The 19773-nt window shown below is 31.8% G+C and overlaps 2 protein-coding genes across 7 annotated transcripts; both read left to right on the forward strand.

Moving 5' to 3' along the window:
* Window positions 1-477: 477 nt before the first annotated feature.
* On the forward strand, window positions 478-9477 carry LOC148626058 (LITAF domain-containing protein-like). Of its 2 annotated transcripts, XR_015919981.1 has the most exons (5): window positions 478-817; window positions 1628-1677; window positions 2610-2877; window positions 3764-6325; window positions 9341-9477. XR_015919981.1 is itself a non-coding variant. In XM_088569679.1 (3 exons), the coding sequence occupies exons 1-3, from the start codon at window positions 805-807 to the stop codon at window positions 3894-3896; spliced, it is 414 nt and encodes a 137-aa protein (XP_088425805.1). In that variant the 5' UTR covers window positions 681-804; the 3' UTR covers window positions 3897-4003. The 2 variants fall into 2 exon arrangements, 1 of the variants encoding a protein (XP_088425805.1); XM_088569679.1 differs by lacking the exons at window positions 1628-1677; window positions 9341-9477 and having other exon boundaries at window positions 681-817; window positions 3764-4003.
* LOC148626059 (uncharacterized) lies at window positions 9471-19765 on the forward strand. 5 transcript variants are annotated; one of them, XM_088569675.1, is made up of 4 exons: window positions 9499-9531; window positions 12112-12174; window positions 15041-15341; window positions 15710-19765. In XM_088569675.1, exons 2-4 carry the CDS (start codon window positions 12144-12146, stop codon window positions 15861-15863), a joined length of 486 nt encoding a protein of 161 aa, XP_088425801.1. In that variant the 5' UTR covers window positions 9499-9531; window positions 12112-12143; the 3' UTR covers window positions 15864-19765. The 5 variants fall into 5 exon arrangements, 3 of the variants coding, with proteins under 3 accessions (XP_088425802.1, XP_088425801.1, XP_088425803.1); XM_088569677.1 differs by having other exon boundaries at window positions 15041-15298; XR_015919980.1 differs by lacking the exon at window positions 9499-9531 and adding an exon at window positions 12557-12745.
* Window positions 19766-19773: the final 8 nt, after the last annotated feature.

Genomic DNA, 19773 nt, shown 5'->3' on the forward strand with positions numbered 1-19773 from the left:
AACTGAATCGGCCAATTAACAGAAGTATTTTTAAGGAGCTAAATTGGCGAACAAATAAGAAGATTGATGGCCGTTTATAGGGAATATAATGCGGAAAAGAATGTAGAGTATTAACTATTACTCTAGCTAAAAAAACATGCAAAATGTGATACATGGGTGGAAAGCCTACATATTTTTATTTTTGATATTTTGTTTAAAATGCTATAGTAAACAGAAATTAACATGTGGTTTTCCATATAACGCATGCTCTTAGGAGATAAAAAATTATATAGAATGTACTCTAGAATATAATACAAAATTCAGGGATAAAATAGAAAAGAAACTGTTGGATTTTAATGTAAATTATTTACTATGAAAAGACAGATTGGAATGAATAATTATACATTTCATCATGTACACATATAAGTCGACTTAATAACAACAATAAAAATGTGTAGCCTTTTTTGGGGTGTATCACATATCACAGAATTTGCACGAGTCTTACAAGGACTGATACTTAATATCAAATGAGAATTAAGATGAAAATCGTATGCCTACATATTTATTGTATTTTTATTCATAAGGAGGTGGTTGCAAAGTTGTAAATCGCGAAATGACAATTCATCGACATTGGGATTTTGCAGGCCTCTAAATCACCAATTGACGACTCCTTGGCGTTGGGATTTTTTACGCATTTGAATTTAAATTTTCATCTATTAATAGTTTAAATGTCTATATAATTGGAGTTTAAGGTCTTTGACAAATGGTATTATGTATATGGCCTTGGTGTGAAAAAATTCTCATTTATCTCCAAAGGTTTTCAGTATGTTACAACCAGGTAAGTCAATATATTAATAGAAAAAAACGCATTTTTTTCAATTATTTTCATATACATAAATTTATATCCTGTGTCATTATATGAAACTAATTGAAATTAAGATTAGAAGTTCGTATATTGACATATACCGAAGCCTTTCCTTTTTTTTATGTATTTTTTACATCAATTAAATTGCAGTCATGGCTAATATACATGTGTATATATACAAAAAAATTAAGTAAAATAAAATAGCAATCATATTTGGTGTAAATTTCGGTATGCTGGTGTTACACTTATATGATAAAGTTTAAAAATCAAATGTTTGGTGATGTGACTTTTTTATTTTCAAATACCGTCAATTTAACGTGAGGCGGTTAAATATGAAAATTGAAAAGTTGGAAGACCTAAAAACAATAGAAGAATTATAAACCATATCTGAAATAATGATATCACCACCTTCTATGTTAAACAATCTGCTGTTTGATATACAACAGTACAGAAGTGTTTTAATCATAAGATTTGACAATGTAACAAACAAAGTGAGCCGTTTTGAAAAAAAAAAGTTTCACCAATATCTTGCGTCAATGGACCGTTGTAGTCAATATTTATTTATTTGTTTACATATGAATGTATAATAGAACTACGTTTAATAAGATTTTGATTTAAATTTTGATATATATTTTTATAGGAACTAGGTTAAGTTTGTATATTTAAATTCTTCTCATTTGGCTTGGAATAATATTGAAACTATTTATTAAATTATAATCTTGTATAGTATTGCCTGTATATCAAGTTGATTAATACGTATTACGAATCAATATTTTTCAAAAGGACCATATCAATATTGAATGACAACACGAGAGCATGCAATGTACAGAACGGTAAGCCTGATTTGTAGCATTGCTGCTTATTTGTGTCTGTGTTTTTCAAATTTGATTTCTTCGTGCTGTTTGTCATGTTACCTTCATTTGATTAATTTTGGAGTCGGAGCAGTGATTGAACAATGCTCCACACTGTATATACCACTAGTTGATAACAATATTTACCAAGGATATGAACCGGGTTTCACCATTGGACCAAGGATGCTAGACCTATTGCTTTTATAACAATATCTTCTACTTTATATAACATTCACTTTCAGCTTTTGGAAACAAATGAGAAACACAATTAAATGAACCCCTGAAACACTTGGTAGTACTTCTCGGTGCTGGATTCGGCTTTCTATATCGTTATTATTGGGTTTTAGTATTTCTTGTGCACAATTCATTTTTTGATAATGATCTTTTGCATGTATTGACTTCTAATGTTGCTGATGAGAGGTTATACCTTGAAAAACGTTTACAGCTTACCGAAATTTCTCAATACTTTTAAAAATGGTATTTTGGTATTTATGTGCCTAAAATAGGCTAATCACAAGTATATGGTATACAATACGACAATGTAAATAAAGTCAAACATCCTACTAATCATCACAAGATTTGCTTAGTAGTGAAGTCTACTTGATTGACCAACAGAATATAGGTTCTTTTAGCTTTTGAAGCTTAGTTTTATATCACACAAAACCGCTAATCTACGGGCGTTTTTAAAAGGCACAATTGCTCAATGTTAAGAAAAACATCAGGAACTTTATATATATTGTAAGCAACAAAATCATACTAAGTATAGATGCAGCATAGTGGTGACATGGCGATATCTGCATAAACTGCGTAAAAAACAGGCAGGAAAACAGAAGGAAAAGTAACGTTAGATTCACTGTAGAAAAATCTCAAATCAAACTTGTATTTTTTATATTAATTTTTTTTTATTGGTACAGAATCTAAACACCCACCGAAAAATACCTTTGAAACAGCTAACGTTACCTCAGAACAACCTCACTCGACAAGCCATCACCACCATACCAATCACAGTGATAATGGGCACCATGAACATCACGAACATCATGATCCCTTCAAGATACACATTGCTAATTTTGAGCCGAAAGAAATGACATGTTCACATTGTAAACGTCTTGTGACTACCCAACTGAGATACGACGTTGGAGACAATTCATATTCCTGGTGTTGTTGTTGCATACTCCTCGGGTTGGTTTATTTACTCTACTTAAGGAGGTAGACATCGAGTAATGGACACAATTCTTATAAATCATTGGAACGTTTGTATTCAGTATTTTACATCAATCTTATGTAAGCATCAAAGTAACTAGGACTGATTTTATTCTGTTTCGAATGAAAGCTTGATAGGTTTTGGTGAAATTGAATATGATACAAACATATCACTGATTTCAAGAGTTATGTCCCTTACCCTAGGTCTACTTCCTTAATTAAAATCAGGAAAGCGAGAAAAATGATTTTTAACGATCCTACAAGTTGAATAATAGACCCAGTGCTAACGTGGGATAGTCGATGAGCATGCGCAGAGCATGCTCAATATTCATTTCCGCGAGGAATATTCTTTTGTTCTACCCAAGGCCTACCTCGCGGAAGTGTATATTGAGCATGCTAATCAACGTATCACAAAAGAGTCATTTATTCAAATTAAATTAATTAAATAATATGAGGTATAATTTTGGAAAATTCGATTAAAGATACGTGTTTGTAGTTATCGTTCAGACTTTTTACAACTAGATATCAGTATTGGATTTAACGTGTTGCTTCAAATGCTAAAGAAACTTCGCTCACTTCAAAACTTTATCTTTATCATATATTTCAAACTTTCAGAGTTATTTTTCAAATTATGATCATTTTGTTGTCACTGAAAAGTAAACAAAAAAGGGACAAAATCTGACGTGCAGTTGCAAGATAAATTTGAGTCACTTTTTTTTTTAAATTTGATCATTTTTATTAAATTCAATAGATATTAAAACTACCATTCGGATTTCTAAACTCAGTCACGTGAAATGAAAATTGAGAAACAGGTAACATTAGTAATTTGACTTTACATTAATTGTATTATTTATTTCAATTGCAGATGTGTTTTAGGCTGCTGTCTTCTCCCATTTTGTTTGAATAAATTCAAAGACGTTACCCACATTTGTCCGGATTGTGGTCATGTGATTGCTACTTTTAAACGAAATGACCCAACCAATCATAGACGTATTTAAAGCGCGGCATATATTTTGTCTACGATAAGAGAAAACCTTTGTGAATGTGGTTAAAAAGATGTCAGGTTGTGCAAATTGTGTTTCAAATTTAATGATGGTATCATCAGCTTGTTGCATTTTCAATAATCGTTCCCACCCTGGTGAATTAAACATACAACTCATTATAACAAAGAGTAATCAAGGGAACCAAGGTTATAGTGGTAATCAAAGAGTAATCAAGGGAACCAAGGTTCTAAGGGTAATCAAAAGAATGTAATCCAGGGACAAAGACCAGACATGGAAAACAGACATACACAACAAAGAATATAAAGTAACTAAAATCATACACACAAAGCAACAAAAGCAAATGAGCAACTCGGACTCCACTAAACACTGGGAGCATGGACCAGGTGCACCGGTAGGGTAAGCGTCCTCTACTTTTCTAGAAACACCCGCCGAGTTGCTCATAAAAAGTTGAGTCCGGGGTAGTCGAAAGAGGAATGGAAAACTATGACACGCACATTGAACAAATCAGTTTTCATTGCACAATCACGTGACATGAAGACGTTGTTAAATATGCATTGACTCATGTGAAGAAAATAAATGACGTGTATTATACACAAAAATGCGAGTTTGTTTCATATCCAAAATATTTATTCTGTATTAGACTATCCAAATTAAAAAGTACCAGTCGTATTAATTATGCAAATTTCGGTACGCTCCACAAGTGTTCCATGAAGCAAACTCGAATCATCTGCATTAGAACCAAATACAACAGAAGATCGTGCCTGGACGCATTATGGCAAAACCATCTCTCTTATTTACTTTCTGTTTACCGCTTTTTTTAAAATTTTTGGCAATATAGTTTATAAAGTTTATCTGTTTAGGAAAAAAATCATCTAAACTAAACGGATCACATCTCATATAATACAATTCCTAAGATTACAAAAAAGGGAAAATCCTAGCAACTGATTTCAAGTTTTGAGGTATCCATATATTTCATTATTTTCTAAAAAAATAAAAAAAATAAAAAAAAAATAACAACAACAACAACAACTACTACCATTTTTATTTTCAATATCGTTAAACTGTGCCATGTCTTTTACGACAGAGGCCAAAGAATGGAGAATCAAAATAAAACAGTTTTCACAGAATGTAATTCAGTGAAACAAGCCATCTGAGATATTTAAGTAGTAGTCTTTGTAAGAATCATGCGAATTCTGTAATATGTGGTACAACCTAAAAAGGTTACATTTGTTATTTTTGTTATTAAGTTGCTTAAAAGGTCTTTATGACGAATTTAATAATTATTCATTCCAATCTGTTTGCTCTTAGGAGTTAATTCACATTGAAAATCCAATCGTTTCTTAGATATTTTTATGTATATTTTATGTGTCCTTTACAGAGTTATCTCCCTTAATTTTTAATTAAACAGTGCGTTCTATATAATTTTTACCTCTTATGAATAAGGGATCTATGAAAGACACGTTACCTTCTGTTTACTATGACATTTTAAACAAAATATCAAAAATAAAAAATAAATAGGCTTTCCAACCATGAACTACCAACATTTTGCCTGATTCTTATGTGTAGTGCTATTTAAAATGCTTTACACTTACCTGTTGTATTCTCTACACTGCAGAATGAATTTCAGTGAACGACCAGGAACAATCACACCACAAGGCAGGCCGCATCCGACCTAAACAACGTCATACACAGTTGCAGTGAAATAGTTGCCCTTATATAGACTCCAGAAACATAAAAGTAAACTGAAAGTGAAAACAAAAGAGATACAGAGGCCTGAAATTCTTGACTAGGGACAAATGCAAAACATGCGGTGGGGTTATAGCGTGATCACAACCCTCCTCATTTCATACATGCCAAAAACCCATCAAATCCACATTTGACGGTTACAGACCGCGTAAACAGTTTTAGTTTTTCTTTCGGTAATTGCACTTTACATGAAATCGGAACCTTTCGATAGTTATTGTTCTTGATTTTGGTAGATGAATGAACGACTTTCTCCCAAATAGAGATCTGCAGCACTTTCGTAAGAGTAATATGACGTCACTATACTATGATTTATTATTGCGTCATAATTTACGACTAATTTTACAATTACGATTTTTGTGAAAAGAATTGTATATGTTTAAATGCCAGAAAGTCTCCTTTTTCAGAGGTTTTCTTGCATCTTGTATCATCTCTAATTGGCATTTCATGAATTTTATATGTATTGATACTTTAATTAGGAAGTATGAAAGATATCATCAAAATGTTTTGATCCAGTAAACAGAACGAATACGACTGAGGTTTATACATAACATCAGATAATGAATAACATATCTTTTAATTATCTTTACTGTCATAAATGTATATCAAGCATGCATTGTTTAAAATCTAGATATTGAGTTAGTTTTACAATACATTCACAAAGGATAAGTAGTCATACCGTAAGTTACATATCAATTAAGTTTTCCTGCACAGATTTTGCAGTTACTTTGTTTCTTCCTATTTTTGAAATTCGTTGTAAAATTCGTCGTTTTGTTTTTGTTTTTGTTTTTGTTTTTGTTTTTGTGTGTGGGATAACTTGTTTTCCTCGTGTACAATTTTATATTTAATTCTATGTTATCTCCATCATTGTCTAAGTAAAACGGCTGTGTTTTCTGTTAATGTACTGTAAACATTGGAAATTTTCGCGCCGTCTTTTTTCTCTGTTTCTGATACAAATTTGTTTTCGGACAGTTTTGAATTCGCGATATTTTAATTGTTTGTACTGTAATGTTTTTCGGAAAAAATATTTGCGACAGTGTATATTTTTTACGTTACGGATCTTGGCGTGAAAATAACGAAAACAAAACTACCGCCATAATTTGGCGGTTTACAATACTTGTGATCTGTCCTACTTTTGATTGATTGATTGATTGATTGATTGTTGGCGTGTAACGCCCGAGCAGCAATATTTCAGCTATATTCAGGCGATGAACATGAAATGAATGATAATATGAATATGAAATTGTCCTACATTTGACGCTCCGATATTTATTATCGATATGTTTAGTTTGTGGGGGAGGGGGGAGCAGCTATACATACACCAACTTATGGATTTAACAAAATAAAGGTTATAACAAAAAAAACTTAAGTTTGGCTCGAGAAGCTAGATTTAACACACAAATACAATTCAAGGAAAAACATATCAATGTGTTGGATCTTGCAGCGAGAAATCATAAGTTTGGGAAATAGTATACTATTGTACGACTGTTTGAAAAAAATTCTTACCAAGGGTATTCCTAAATGTGGTGCAATGTAGATATTCCAACATTAAACCATGTTTAGTGGATACTATCTTAACTGTAGTATGTGGTCTTTGAGGATCATATAATATGAATGAGATATTCGCACTTTCTCTTGATATTGTTAACAAAAAAAACCGTAATTTTTGAAAATTATAGATGTCATTCTACATGATACACCACCGACGCACGACAAAAATATTAGTTAAAACACAAGTTTAATATTTAAAAAAATATTCATCAATATCCATTATATTTTTTTTTCACTTATAAAAGTTTCATTTAACTAGACTTGGAAATATGTCGGAGACAAGACGAGGAGGGCAAGTGGTATTTGTAAACTTCCAGTCAAAACAAATGACATGCCCACACTGTAATGATTACATAACAACAAAACTGAATTTTGTCCGAGGAACGACGAACATATTTTATTCAGCCGTGTTAGCTGTACTTGGGTACGATAAAGTGTAGAATAAGTAACAAAATAAATGAGGTAGTTGTAAATTCTAAGATGACAATGCCATGCAGTGAAGTAAGATAATAATCAAGGACATTTTAACAGTTTGGAAATTACTAGGAGTGTTTTCAGTATGGTTTTTGTCTTAAAAACAGGCAGGGTGATTCATCATATCACAAAATAATTAATGAAACTGGTAAAATACATTTGTAACGTCCAAACAAAACCTTTCGTATGTTCATTTCCATGAATCTGATATTATCATATTTCGTGAAATATTTTTTTTACATTGTGAATTTTTTTCCCGTTCTTTTCTGTAGTAGAACGTAACAAATTTGTTTTATCATGTGCACTATTATTTATTAATACATTTTCTATGAGGCCTGCTGAAGAATTTTAAAAAAATGGGGATTAAGAAATGCACGCATCACTAATTACTGGTATTTAGGCAAAGTTGTACTTAAATGTGCAGGACAGTTTCGTTCATTTCTCAGTTATCAAATTGCGTCACATCTCCGATAGTGATGGTAATGCGTAGTGTCCTGGTTACTCCAACTTCGCTTTCGCTGCTAATACCAGTAGCCTGATACCATTTTGCAAGTCTAGTTAAATCCGCATTTCTTTCTCCATTATCTGACATTCTGGACCAACCACTTATTGGTTCATAGGTCAAAATACATATTATTCCCTATATGAGGACTTCGTTCTTTATATATTGAGTCATAAAGGTTTGATTAACTTCTTCGTTATAAGATTGACTCATAATAATCGTCATATGATATCTAACCTGTGCCATGGCAGTAACCTACATGCAACAATGTTGGCTTTTCAGGTACATCGTGTATTTTGTCGCTATTATATGTGAACAAAGTATGTGCTTGTTATTTACTTCTGCGATAAAATAATAAGGAAAAGATAGTATCCCCAAGGTTGATACACAGCAACAATACTTTATACAAACGAACTATATATTTTGCCGAGATTTACATGAATGACAACTATACAGTATTTACACAAAATTTATATAAATCGGAAGCGTTCCACGTTGATGTTACAAAATTACTGCTTCTGAACGGCCAAAACAAACGATGCTTTTGAGATTATTTGGGAGAGGAGAGTCGGTTGTCAATTTCATGCAAGAATATGGTGTCTGATTTTTTTTAAAATTCAGACACCATTTACTTAAAGTAAGCAAATACAACAAGAATGTTAAAATTTAACAATGCAGCATATTGAAACACAAAACACCAATCACATTTATTGCACATTTTGATATAAAAGACTTAGACTTAAAAAGAAATCACACGATAGAGTACAAGCCTTACGTGCTTCTAAAATGGTGAAATCATTGTATATTATCAATATATCAATTTATCCTGAATACGCCAGGAAAGTTTCTAAGAATTGCATCTTAAAAATATGAAGGAAGGAACCCGATCGCATATTAAACTTTAATAGATGTTAAAAACGAAATAGCTCGCGTTTGTGATTGGCGAAGTAACTGCTCAATTTAGGTTTTTACCCCAAAAAATTGAAACAACTGGTTAGGCTGAAAAATCAATGACATGCACAACTATGTCCGTACACTTCTACTAATAAAAGAATGTCTGAAACAGTATTGCAACGCTTCTATTCATTTTAAATGCAATTTCGTGATTATAGAATTTTTTTACGAAATCATCAGTGCATTAATTCAAGCAATTATAGTTTTTTTCCAGTTGTGGCCTTGGATGTTGGTTAATCCCATGCTTCATGGACAGATTTAAGGATGTTATTCATAACTGTCCTAAATGCAACAAGGAAATAGCTAGATACAAAAGAAACGACCCGAGAAACCAAATGACTTCATAGCTTATTACGAAATCATAAACCATCAGTATATAGCAGATACTACGTCATTACTCAGATTGTATGTTTAAATGTACCATTATTAGAATCGTGTGATATAATATATCATATTTTGATTACCGCTATAACCTTGGTTCCCTTGATTACTCTTTGACCTCTACATACACGATTTCTACAACAATAATATAGTATACAATGTTTACATTGGAAGACCCATATGTGCTGGATTTGGCTTCTTACCATTGTTTTGATCACTTCTTGTATATTATTATTTTTTAAATCTGGAACTTCTCAAGTATTTGTTTCTAAGGCTGCTGATGATGACTGTTCATTTCTTAAAAATTGAGAGTACAACATACAGAAATTTGCACTTTTTATATAATTGGTATTTTTAAGCTTTACTTTGCTTGTTCTAGAATCGTCTTGTTATATCATCTTAAATTTTACAACACATTAGACCCCCTTTAACATATTTTTTTTTTGGGGGGGGGATCTTATATTTTGTATCTGTACAAGGAAAAAAAATAAAAATAAAAGCTCACCAATACTGTATACACTCAATAACCTGAAAGTGAAATACACTATACCCTTTCTTGAAAATGAAATACACTGAATTCTGTGGATGAAATATCATTACATGTAAACTTATGATAGGTATAAAGCGCGTATATAGCTGTATCATGTAAACCACACTGTCAAGTGACAGCCATTGCAGCTTTGATCTACATATTTGGAAGGGTATTATAGCCGACCGTGTTACTGAAGACTGTCCCAAAAAAGAAATAAAATACTTGGATGCAAAATTCAACAATAGTGTAAACAAAGAAAAGATTCCCGTTCAACAGTTTTCTTCGTCATCGACATTATCTGGCCCGGGCATATCGACACACGTGCTTTAAAAATAGACATTGTAAAAACCAACATCGACGATACAAGGAACCATACAATCACTGACAATACCTTCAAACTCGCGTTACCTCTGATCCACCCAATCTACTAAAGTTATCTTCTAAAGCCACAAATGGAACTTGTTTAAGGGTTGTTCATATGGAACCTATAAGGACAGTTAGTGCGTTAAAAACCACGAGTCAGTGAAAAAATAGTGTATGAAACATACAAAAAATAAATCAAGTTTTGACGGTTTCGCTATTCGCTTGAATGTTTATTTTTATTATTTTGTCGATTTTTTTTTCGGGTTGATCGTGATACAGACAAGAGAAGCGTTCGTTATCTGAAGTTCAGGGAAAGGTGCGATAGCATAATAATCTAATTCGTTATTATTAAGGTGATTAAGGTGCCTTTCTATTTTAAAAATGGTTTTAAAATGCGGGGAAACAGATTTGTGATCATTGCACACAATACTTACCATTGGTTATGTCGAGTGTTTAAAATAAAGAAGTGCACCATATCTGATAAAAAAAAATTCAAAGATTTTATTTGATGTTGTTCTTACAAAATTAAGTATCTTCAAACTTTTTTCAAATACATTTGTGTTTTATTTTATTTGAGAATAATAACCATAACAACATGTTATTTATCTGTATTTTAAATAGTACAATATGAGGAATATTTGTTGGTATATAAGAATAAAATCAAAGGACTTGAAAACATTTCCAATACCGCTACTTAATCGATTAAAAACCAAAACAATCCTGTTATATAAATATTCCAAACTTCGCTATACTTAAAAACAAAAACAAAAAGAGATACCTCGGTGTAGATCGTAATTAAGCTAAGACAATATAGTATCTGTTCCTCATTATTAATTGTATAAACATTGCTACCTTATTTTTCGTTTCATAAAATTTAATCAATAATTGCATTGAAAAAAAAAAACAAGATCAACATTTTGTATATTAGTATTTCTTTTTTGTGCATTGTGTTATCATATTCTGGTTTTTAGTTTTGCCGCAACTGCGTTTTGATTTTGTATGTTGCAATAGGGTATGCAAGTCTCGTTCTAGTTTCATTTTCTTTACCGGAATTTCTGATGTAGAACGTATTGAAAACCGAAGTATTGTTTACTTCCGGGTACTCGAAACGCTGTAAAACATTATAAAATCTCCCATTTTATGTTTTATCTTCATTCCTTTATCATGTAGAGATAGATATTTGTCATTTTTTATCGGTATTTTTTTTTTACACAAAAAGATGCTTTGTCCTTATAACTTAACTAAATGCTCTCTAAATGGCAAATCTCCATGCTTTTGAATGGCAGACTAGGACCCATTCTAGTGAAATCACGGGGTCACATGACGAGACTTACCTATCCTATTGGTTCAAATGCTAACTTCGATTGTAGTTCAATTTATTATTTAACATAGTCAATTTCATGCAATTATTTGTTTATTTTACTCTTTACTGTATGAGAATATAAGAAACATTTTATTGAGATTGTAAATTTACTTTCTTAACGTACTTAAAAAAAATCGAAGAAGGCTTTGTTTGAGTCCTGACTGTAAAGAAATGTAAGAACCGTGTTCTGGAAGATATGTATAAAGGGCCTGCTTTTTAAGACAGTTGGGAAGATGTCACAATTTAATAACGGTAAGATAATTTTAATCGCCTTAAATCTAAGATCTTGTTGAAATGCTTTCTTTCTTCAATAAGATATATAGATGTATGAAACTACGAATTTCAGAGTTTTGATCCTTCAGTGGGAAAATTAAAAATATGTCAACGGATATAAACCAAAAACATATTGGTAAGTATTTAATTTGTATTTTTCAAACAGTAATACCACCCCCTTATATTTGTATTTATTACGCAAATCCTGGTCGCCGCACTGAACTTTCATTTGATCTTATGAAAAAAAAACATGATTTTCCATACAATAGTGAGATGTTTATGCTAGGAAGTTGTCTACGATCTGATGTTTTTAACTTGTCTAAAATCCTCCACCACATAACCGTCACGAACAAATTTCCTTCGTGTAACAAAGATAAATCCATGCCGATTATTTCACATTCCTATACTTCAGCAATGGCATAAAAAATACAAAAGAGTATTTTTAAGGACATCAATATTGAGTACTTCAAGGCTTAACTACCTGACTGTTCTTGTCACAATTATTCATTCAAATGCAGCATTTACGGTTGCGCCATTAGAGAAGATTTAGACATCGAAGAAAACGAGTCTATCCTTGCTAAAGATCCTAAACAGAATGAATCACTCTCCATATGGAACTTTTAAATTCCTATGGATGTGGCTGTTCCAGAAAATGTATAAAACAAGACCGCAAAGACCTTGACTTGTTGTCAAAATTGATGAAATAGGTGAGCTCTTTAACTTTGAAAAGAATAAGTAGGTCAATGGGTGACAATGATACACCAATTTTTAAAGACCCCGTTAAGGTTGTCTACTATACATGAAAAATATTTTGTTGTACCAGCAAACAAAGCCAAACACAACATTGTTTTTGTATGCAAGACGTAGTACATCAAATGTTTAATATCGGAAGTGGAGGTAGAAAGTACTGGCGGTAGTAAGACATATGCTGCTACCACAGAGAGCGAATAATAGTAATAATAATTTTATAATTGTATAACTCTTTATATGACTACATTTGTCATGACAGCTAATTTTTTAGCAATCTTTTGAGCGCGGAGGTCGGCAATGACATCTTTATACTGATTTCCTTATTCATAAACGTTTTTAAACGTTTCTCATAACTGATAAGGTAATTAGGAGACGATATTATGCAGTGGAGGAAAAAAGCTTTGCGTAATTCGACTCCTATAAATTTTATAGTAGAAAGTTTACTTGCAGGATAAATTATAGACAAAATCCATATAATTAATGAGATAACCAAGTAGTAATCATAGAGAGAACGCTTGAGAATAAGAATCATGCAAAATGTGATTCATGGTTAAAAAGCCTACATATTTTTATTTTGGATATTTTGTTTAAAATGTCATAGTAAACAGATGGTAGCATGTGGTTATTTATATAACCCATGATCTTTAGATATGAAAAATTATACGGGATGTACTGCAGAATTAAAAATTAAGGGAGATAACTCTGTAAATGACCCTAAAAAAGCAATGTACGATAGAAACTATTGGGTTTTCCATTTGGATCAATCCGTAAGAGCTGACAGATTGGAATGAATAATTATACATTTCATCATAAAGATCTATAAAGCAACTTAATAACAGAATTAAAAATATGTAGCTTTTTGGGGGGTGTATCACATTTTGCAGAATTTGCATGATTCAAAAAAAAAGACTGCTACTTATCACGTGCGGGGAACAAGTTTCGCGCATTCGTTGTTATATTTTTGTTATTTACTCTCTCCAATTACAATTCATTCCTGTTATACTCTATTTTCATTGTAACTATCATGTGATTTGGGCTGAAGCAATTACAGTTATTATGTTATAGAAAATATGGTTTTGACTGTCAAGTTATCTCTATATATGCGAAAATAAACACAAATTTTCGCGGGATAGTCTTGCTTCATGAATGGGTCCCTATCCACGAAAAGGGCAGGCATATGTTCATTTTATATTACTTTACGTAAGATGCTATATTTCTTATTTGCTATCTATATTTTGTCTCGTAACAAAAAAAAATTCTTCTATTCGGTCACTTATAAATTTAATTTGATGTATCGCGACACTTTTAATTTTGACTTTCATGCTACGATCATACTAAAACCTAGACAACACATCAGAAGTATTGGATCAATTAAAAGCCTTTCATCAATTGAATTCTGAAAATGGATATTTGTTATCCGAAATACTAGTATTTTTATCATTGTTTAGGAATGTAAAACATTTTAAGACGTGTGTATATGCCCGAGTATTCTATTGTGTTCAAAAATGAACTCTAACATTTTTTTTATTTCTCGAGTACATAATGGACAACAGTTTGCAGTGTTTATTTGTTTATAAAGCCAACCACTTATCTAAAGGAATTTACAAGACATTTACACTTTCTTCAGCTATAATATATTTATTCACACAACGTATTTCCAAAATGCCCTTTTATGCTAACTGTGGGATAGTCGATGAACATGCGTAGAGCATGCTCAATATACACTTCCACGAGTTAAATTCTGTTGTTTTTCCCAAGCCCTACCTTGCGGAATTGAGCATGCTCATCAAGTTACCATAAAAGGGTCTATATTGTTGTAAGCGTAAGAAGATAGTTAACGTTGTTATTTATGTAAACGTCCCAATGTTGTGATGCCATTTTTTCAATGCTATTTTGATTCTACTTAATGTGGGGTATCCATTAGCGTTACCTATTCTTTACCTTTTACTCAAATTTTACTGTGATTTATTTTCGTTTCTTGTGGGGAATGTCTTTTTGTTTTATTTTTTTCCCTTTTGGGTCTAAAAACCTGAAGTTACTTTCACTTTTTTATATATCATATTTTTTAAGTATAATCATTTGCTTTTTTTGTAGAATCATTTATAATAGAATTAGTTTATACTTCCACCTTAAATTTTCGAAAATTTTATGATAATTTTTATCTTCCAAATGCAATATTTACCAAAAATCTAGGCAACTAATACGCTTTTCAAAGAGGAAATTCTGATTTAATATCATTTTCGTTATTATAGATCCAGTTGCCCTTTACAGCTTGTGTGACTTCCGTATACCACACACTATTGAACCACCTCCAGTTGCCAAACAACCAATAACTAATTTCGTTCAGCCTCAACTTAAACCTTTTTGTGTAAACGTTGAAGACAAGACAGAAATACCAGATAACAAAGAACCAGATCCGAAAGAAGATATTAAAAAGAAACGCAAGACAAGAAAGACCGAATGTCCTTCATGTAACAGAGAGATAAAAACAAAAGTAAAGAATGTCCCAAGTGAGTGTGGTCAGGCGTGCTGTGTCTGTTGCATTCTGCTGGGGTAAGCATTTGGCATGATTTTCGAAAATAACACAGTGAAATAATAAATACAGTTTCATGTGTGCATTAATGCTTAAAAGCAGTCTTATTTCATACTCATATAATTACGCAAGGCAACGCAGAATAATTCTTGAAATGAATGCCATAAAAAGTGTAGAACGCATAAGAATAACCTTAGATGGCAGATTATATGTTCATTAAATCATCCAAGATGCTCATATTTAGTCTGCTCCGAAACCATTTTATCAAATAATCAGGACGGTTTGATGATAAGATTTAGATGTTCATGTTTCATAACTTTAGTTTTTCGTGCATTAAATTATTCTGTATTAAAATAAACGACATGACGTGTGTGATTGTCTTTTGCAGTGGTTTTCTTGGCTGCTGTTTGATACCTTACTGTTTCTGTCGCGATTTCATCCATGTTTGCCCAGAGTGCAACCACGTGGTGTACGAAAGGAATGATCCAAAACTTGAAAAAGAAGAAGACGAAAGTCAAAATACTCAGCATCAATACTGTTAATAAACATGTTATAATTATCCTACTTTGGTGAACACTTAAGTACCAATCTGTATTAGAATCGGGCAATTGGTTGCGCATAATTTATTTCACTTTGAATGTATTTTGTCTTAAATATATTCAATATATCTAGAAAACAACAGAAAAGCTTTTAAATTTTTCTTGAAGCATCTGTGGCGTAAATATGTTTTGATTGTTTATATAGGCACAAAGTACGACAACATTTTCTTACCATTTTCCATCGTTCATTTACATTAAATTTGACCCATCAATATCTTAAGAAGGTAAGCTTTTCAAACACATTGATGGTCATTTCTGGAGGTTATGAGGTATGAATACTTGGATAATGCAATAAAATCTCTGCGGTTTTTTTTATGTACTACAGCTTATATACATTTTGCCTACAATTCATAGACAGGGAAGTACTTGAATTTTTGTTCACTAGACTTTATTCAGACTAGTGACCAATCAGATCGTGACCAATGGTAACACTCGAGTGAGTTTTTTTTATCAATTTAGATTGAAGATCAGAATTGATATAACAGTCGCCAGAGCCTTTAGAATTGTAAAGCCTGTTAGCATCTGAAATTATCTTATATAACCGCAAGAAAATAGTCCCACTCTCATACCCCATTAAGGTTCAAATGCAGATAATTACAACAGTGTAGGTCCACTTTATATGTATTTTTATTCTGTCATATTTAATTCTATGCTATTTACGCCATTAAACGAACTCAATAAACAGCGTTTACTGCGAACTAAATATGATGATTAATTTGGTTTGTATTAACAGCGATCCAAATAAAAAATAGTTGACCTCTAACATCACCAGTACCTGTTTTTTTATGCATTTACCAGAATAAAAAACAAATCGTTCATTATATCATATTCAATAAGGCGCCTACAAATACAATACTTTTAGACGCATAATAAACCATTTGATATTTAGAAATAAAAATCCTGCGAGATTATTAATAGCCATCGCTCATAGAAATGAAAAAGAGCAATGGTGAATGTCGATTGGAAGGGTTGTCTTTAAGAAATTTCATGCAGGACCTGGTGGATCCATATACTAGTATTTACAGAAAGGGGGCATTGATTACGATCAAAACACTTATATAAAGAAAGAGGTTCCATGAGGTAGGCAAGGACTACACGCATTTTTAATTTATATTAAATTTTTATTACGGTTACCGCCTCGTAACACTGGAAGTCCAGAGGTGACAAATAAAAATGAAAATTTGCTTATAGATGATGGTACAGGAATTTCGATAATGCATTTCTCAGGAATGGTATTAGTCTGTCGTCTGGTGATATTGGTTTTTTGTAATAATAATTCTGTTTGGCCATGTGTTATAATGATAGAGCTGTAGGTGCTTCAAGGCCTTAAAAGTGCATGGCGAGTGTTTCCTGCACCAGACATAATTGTTGAAATTGTATTCTAAGACTTTGGTGTTTATGTTACTGTACGTGTCTCTGGAACTAGGTGCCCAGAAACTAAGCGCTTTTACATGACACACATGTGTCTGTGCGATAACTTGTGGGACTTGAGCTCTATAGCTTATCAACTGAGAAATGTAGCTAGTTGAGAGGGACGTGTATCTAAGGGCATGGTTTATTTTCAATGATTGTGACTTAAGTTTGAATTATTTGACAGACAGTTTCGACCTGAAAATCTTTAAACTGAATTTCGAATTAAATATTTAGAAACTGGGAAAGGCAAACTAGTAGTTTGTAGTTCAATCAAGCAGTGTGTTGGATGTTTTGTATTAATTCATCTAGGTGTTCCATGTACACCGTCATCGAACCTGAATATTTCGGAAACTAGTAAACTGCATCATACGATGCATCGCGAATTTTGTTGTGCGTTTATTAAATGTCCTTCGTAATCAGAATGGTGAATTTAAAAATAAGTCAAAGAGTTCAATATTAACCATTTAAAACAATAATGATACGTTTGAATTCGATTCCTGTACTTTCCTTTTATCCCTGCTTTTATCCCATATTTTTGCAATTTGACGATTATTTGAGGCGTAAAAATTCAAGCGATCGATATAATTTGATTCAGTACATGAGTACTTTGATTTACATTACATGGCGTTATTGATTCCTTGTTACGTAAAACACATGAATAAACAATCGATCTATAAGTAGTTGTCATGTGACAAATCGATTTCTAAACCACACTAAACTTCTAAAGTTTACTATTAGCTTAATATGTATTATAGTCGATAGCTAAAAGTTATATGGTACATGTATTATTCACCTGTAGATAATTATCGGCTGTAAGGATTTTATTCTTGCACAAGGAAGCTGTGTTTTGCTAAGGCACCAATCCATATGAAATTCAGACATTGCCTTTAATGTTATAAGTATCCTTTATAGGTTAAACTAGGCGTAGAAAAACTCATCGAACACACGATATTTTTACTTAATAATAATCATTTTATATTTTTACGTAACTATAGATTTTCTTCATTTCATGTTTTTAATCTAGCAACCATCATGTTTACTTAGACAAAGATACATTTCTTTTTGTTTACAAAGTCTTAAATATAATGTTTGCTTTTTATATTTGGTTCGCTTATTTTCGCATGTTTTTTTGTTTTTGTTTTTTATCATTTTATGATTTTCAAGTTTACGACCATCTGTTCAACAATTGAATTGAGGTTTCAGTAAATGATGATTTTTAAATTTTTCATTTGATATGAATTGCATATGTATTTGCCTTCGTTATTATTGATGGGACTTCTTATTGACTTATTCTTGACAGAGTGTATATGGAAGTTTCATTATTGCAACTAGTTTAATCAAATGCAATGTGACGGATGCCACTGACTTCCCATTCCGGATCACCAGACGTTGCTTACATTTTTTGTTAGAGTTTATATGAAATGCTAGTGCTTTAAATGTTTATGTGATGTCGGTTTACACATTTATGACATGTAGTTGTATTTTGATTTATCTGATTTGTCCCATTATTGACTTCGGTATTTTTTTTGCCGATATCTTTCCTGAAAACAAATCCGTATTTTGGAGTAAATCATACATTCATCTCCCGCTAATATCAACAAAATCAAGAACAGTAACTCTTGTAATACACCAATACCCTAATCAAGTTATGTTTTTATTGTATCAAAAGGGCAGCACCCGAGTGCCGACTTAAGGAGGTAGACCTAAGGTAAGGGACATAACTCATGAAATCAGTGATATGTTTGTATCATATTCAATTTCACCAAAGCCTCTCACGCTTTCGTTTGATGCAGAATAAAATGAATCCAAGTTAATTAGATGCTTACATAAGATTGATGTAAAATGCTGAATACAAACGTACCAATGATTTTTAAGAGTTGTGTCCTTTATCCTAGGTCTACCTCCTTACGACTGATTATAGGGCATGCAACTTAGTGTCTGACTTAGAAATAGTTGATTTTCTGGGTTTCTGACATGAATGTTTCATATTCTGTCTTATTTTACAAAGACAGCTTCAATAATGAACAGATTTTTTTATTATTGAAATGTGAGGATTCACGACACTTCACAAATCAAAGATATTTTTCAATACTGTTGTATTAGCTTGAAAAAATAAATTTCGAATACTTTCAAAACAAACTGAAGTAGATAATAGGTAAACTTTACCTTAATAAGGAGATGATGTTGAAATAAGAAATCATTGTAAATGTAATACAGTTTTTTTTTTGTCATTAGTAGCCACAATATCAGTTTACAATATCTAGATGTGCTTATGAAGTTGCATGTCCTAAAAGTACCGACTGCATTATTATATTGTCATAAATCCAATGCAATGATATTGTATTTTTCCTTTGCAACTTTATAGTCTTAATTTTATAATGCTATTTTCTTCCGTAGTTCTTGAAACATATTCGTCTTGAAATAAAACATGAAAATACGA

This window comes from Perna viridis, chromosome 2 (assembly GCF_037379345.1).
Source record: "Perna viridis isolate PV_CMFRI_1.1 ecotype Kerala chromosome 2, ASM3737934v1, whole genome shotgun sequence".
Taxonomy (NCBI): domain Eukaryota; kingdom Metazoa; phylum Mollusca; class Bivalvia; order Mytilida; family Mytilidae; genus Perna; species Perna viridis.

Coding starts and splice junctions, on each gene's coding strand:
- LOC148626058 (XM_088569679.1), top strand. Junction 2,878..3,763: donor TGTTGTTGCATACTCCTCGG/GTTGGTTTATTT, acceptor TTTCAATTGCAG/ATGTGTTTTAGGCTGCTGTC.
- LOC148626059 (XM_088569675.1), top strand. CDS start 12,144: ATGTCAACGGATATAAACCAAAAACATATTG. Junction 12,175..15,040: donor TATAAACCAAAAACATATTG/GTAAGTATTTAA, acceptor TCGTTATTATAG/ATCCAGTTGCCCTTTACAGC. Junction 15,342..15,709: donor GTCTGTTGCATTCTGCTGGG/GTAAGCATTTGG, acceptor TGTCTTTTGCAG/TGGTTTTCTTGGCTGCTGTT.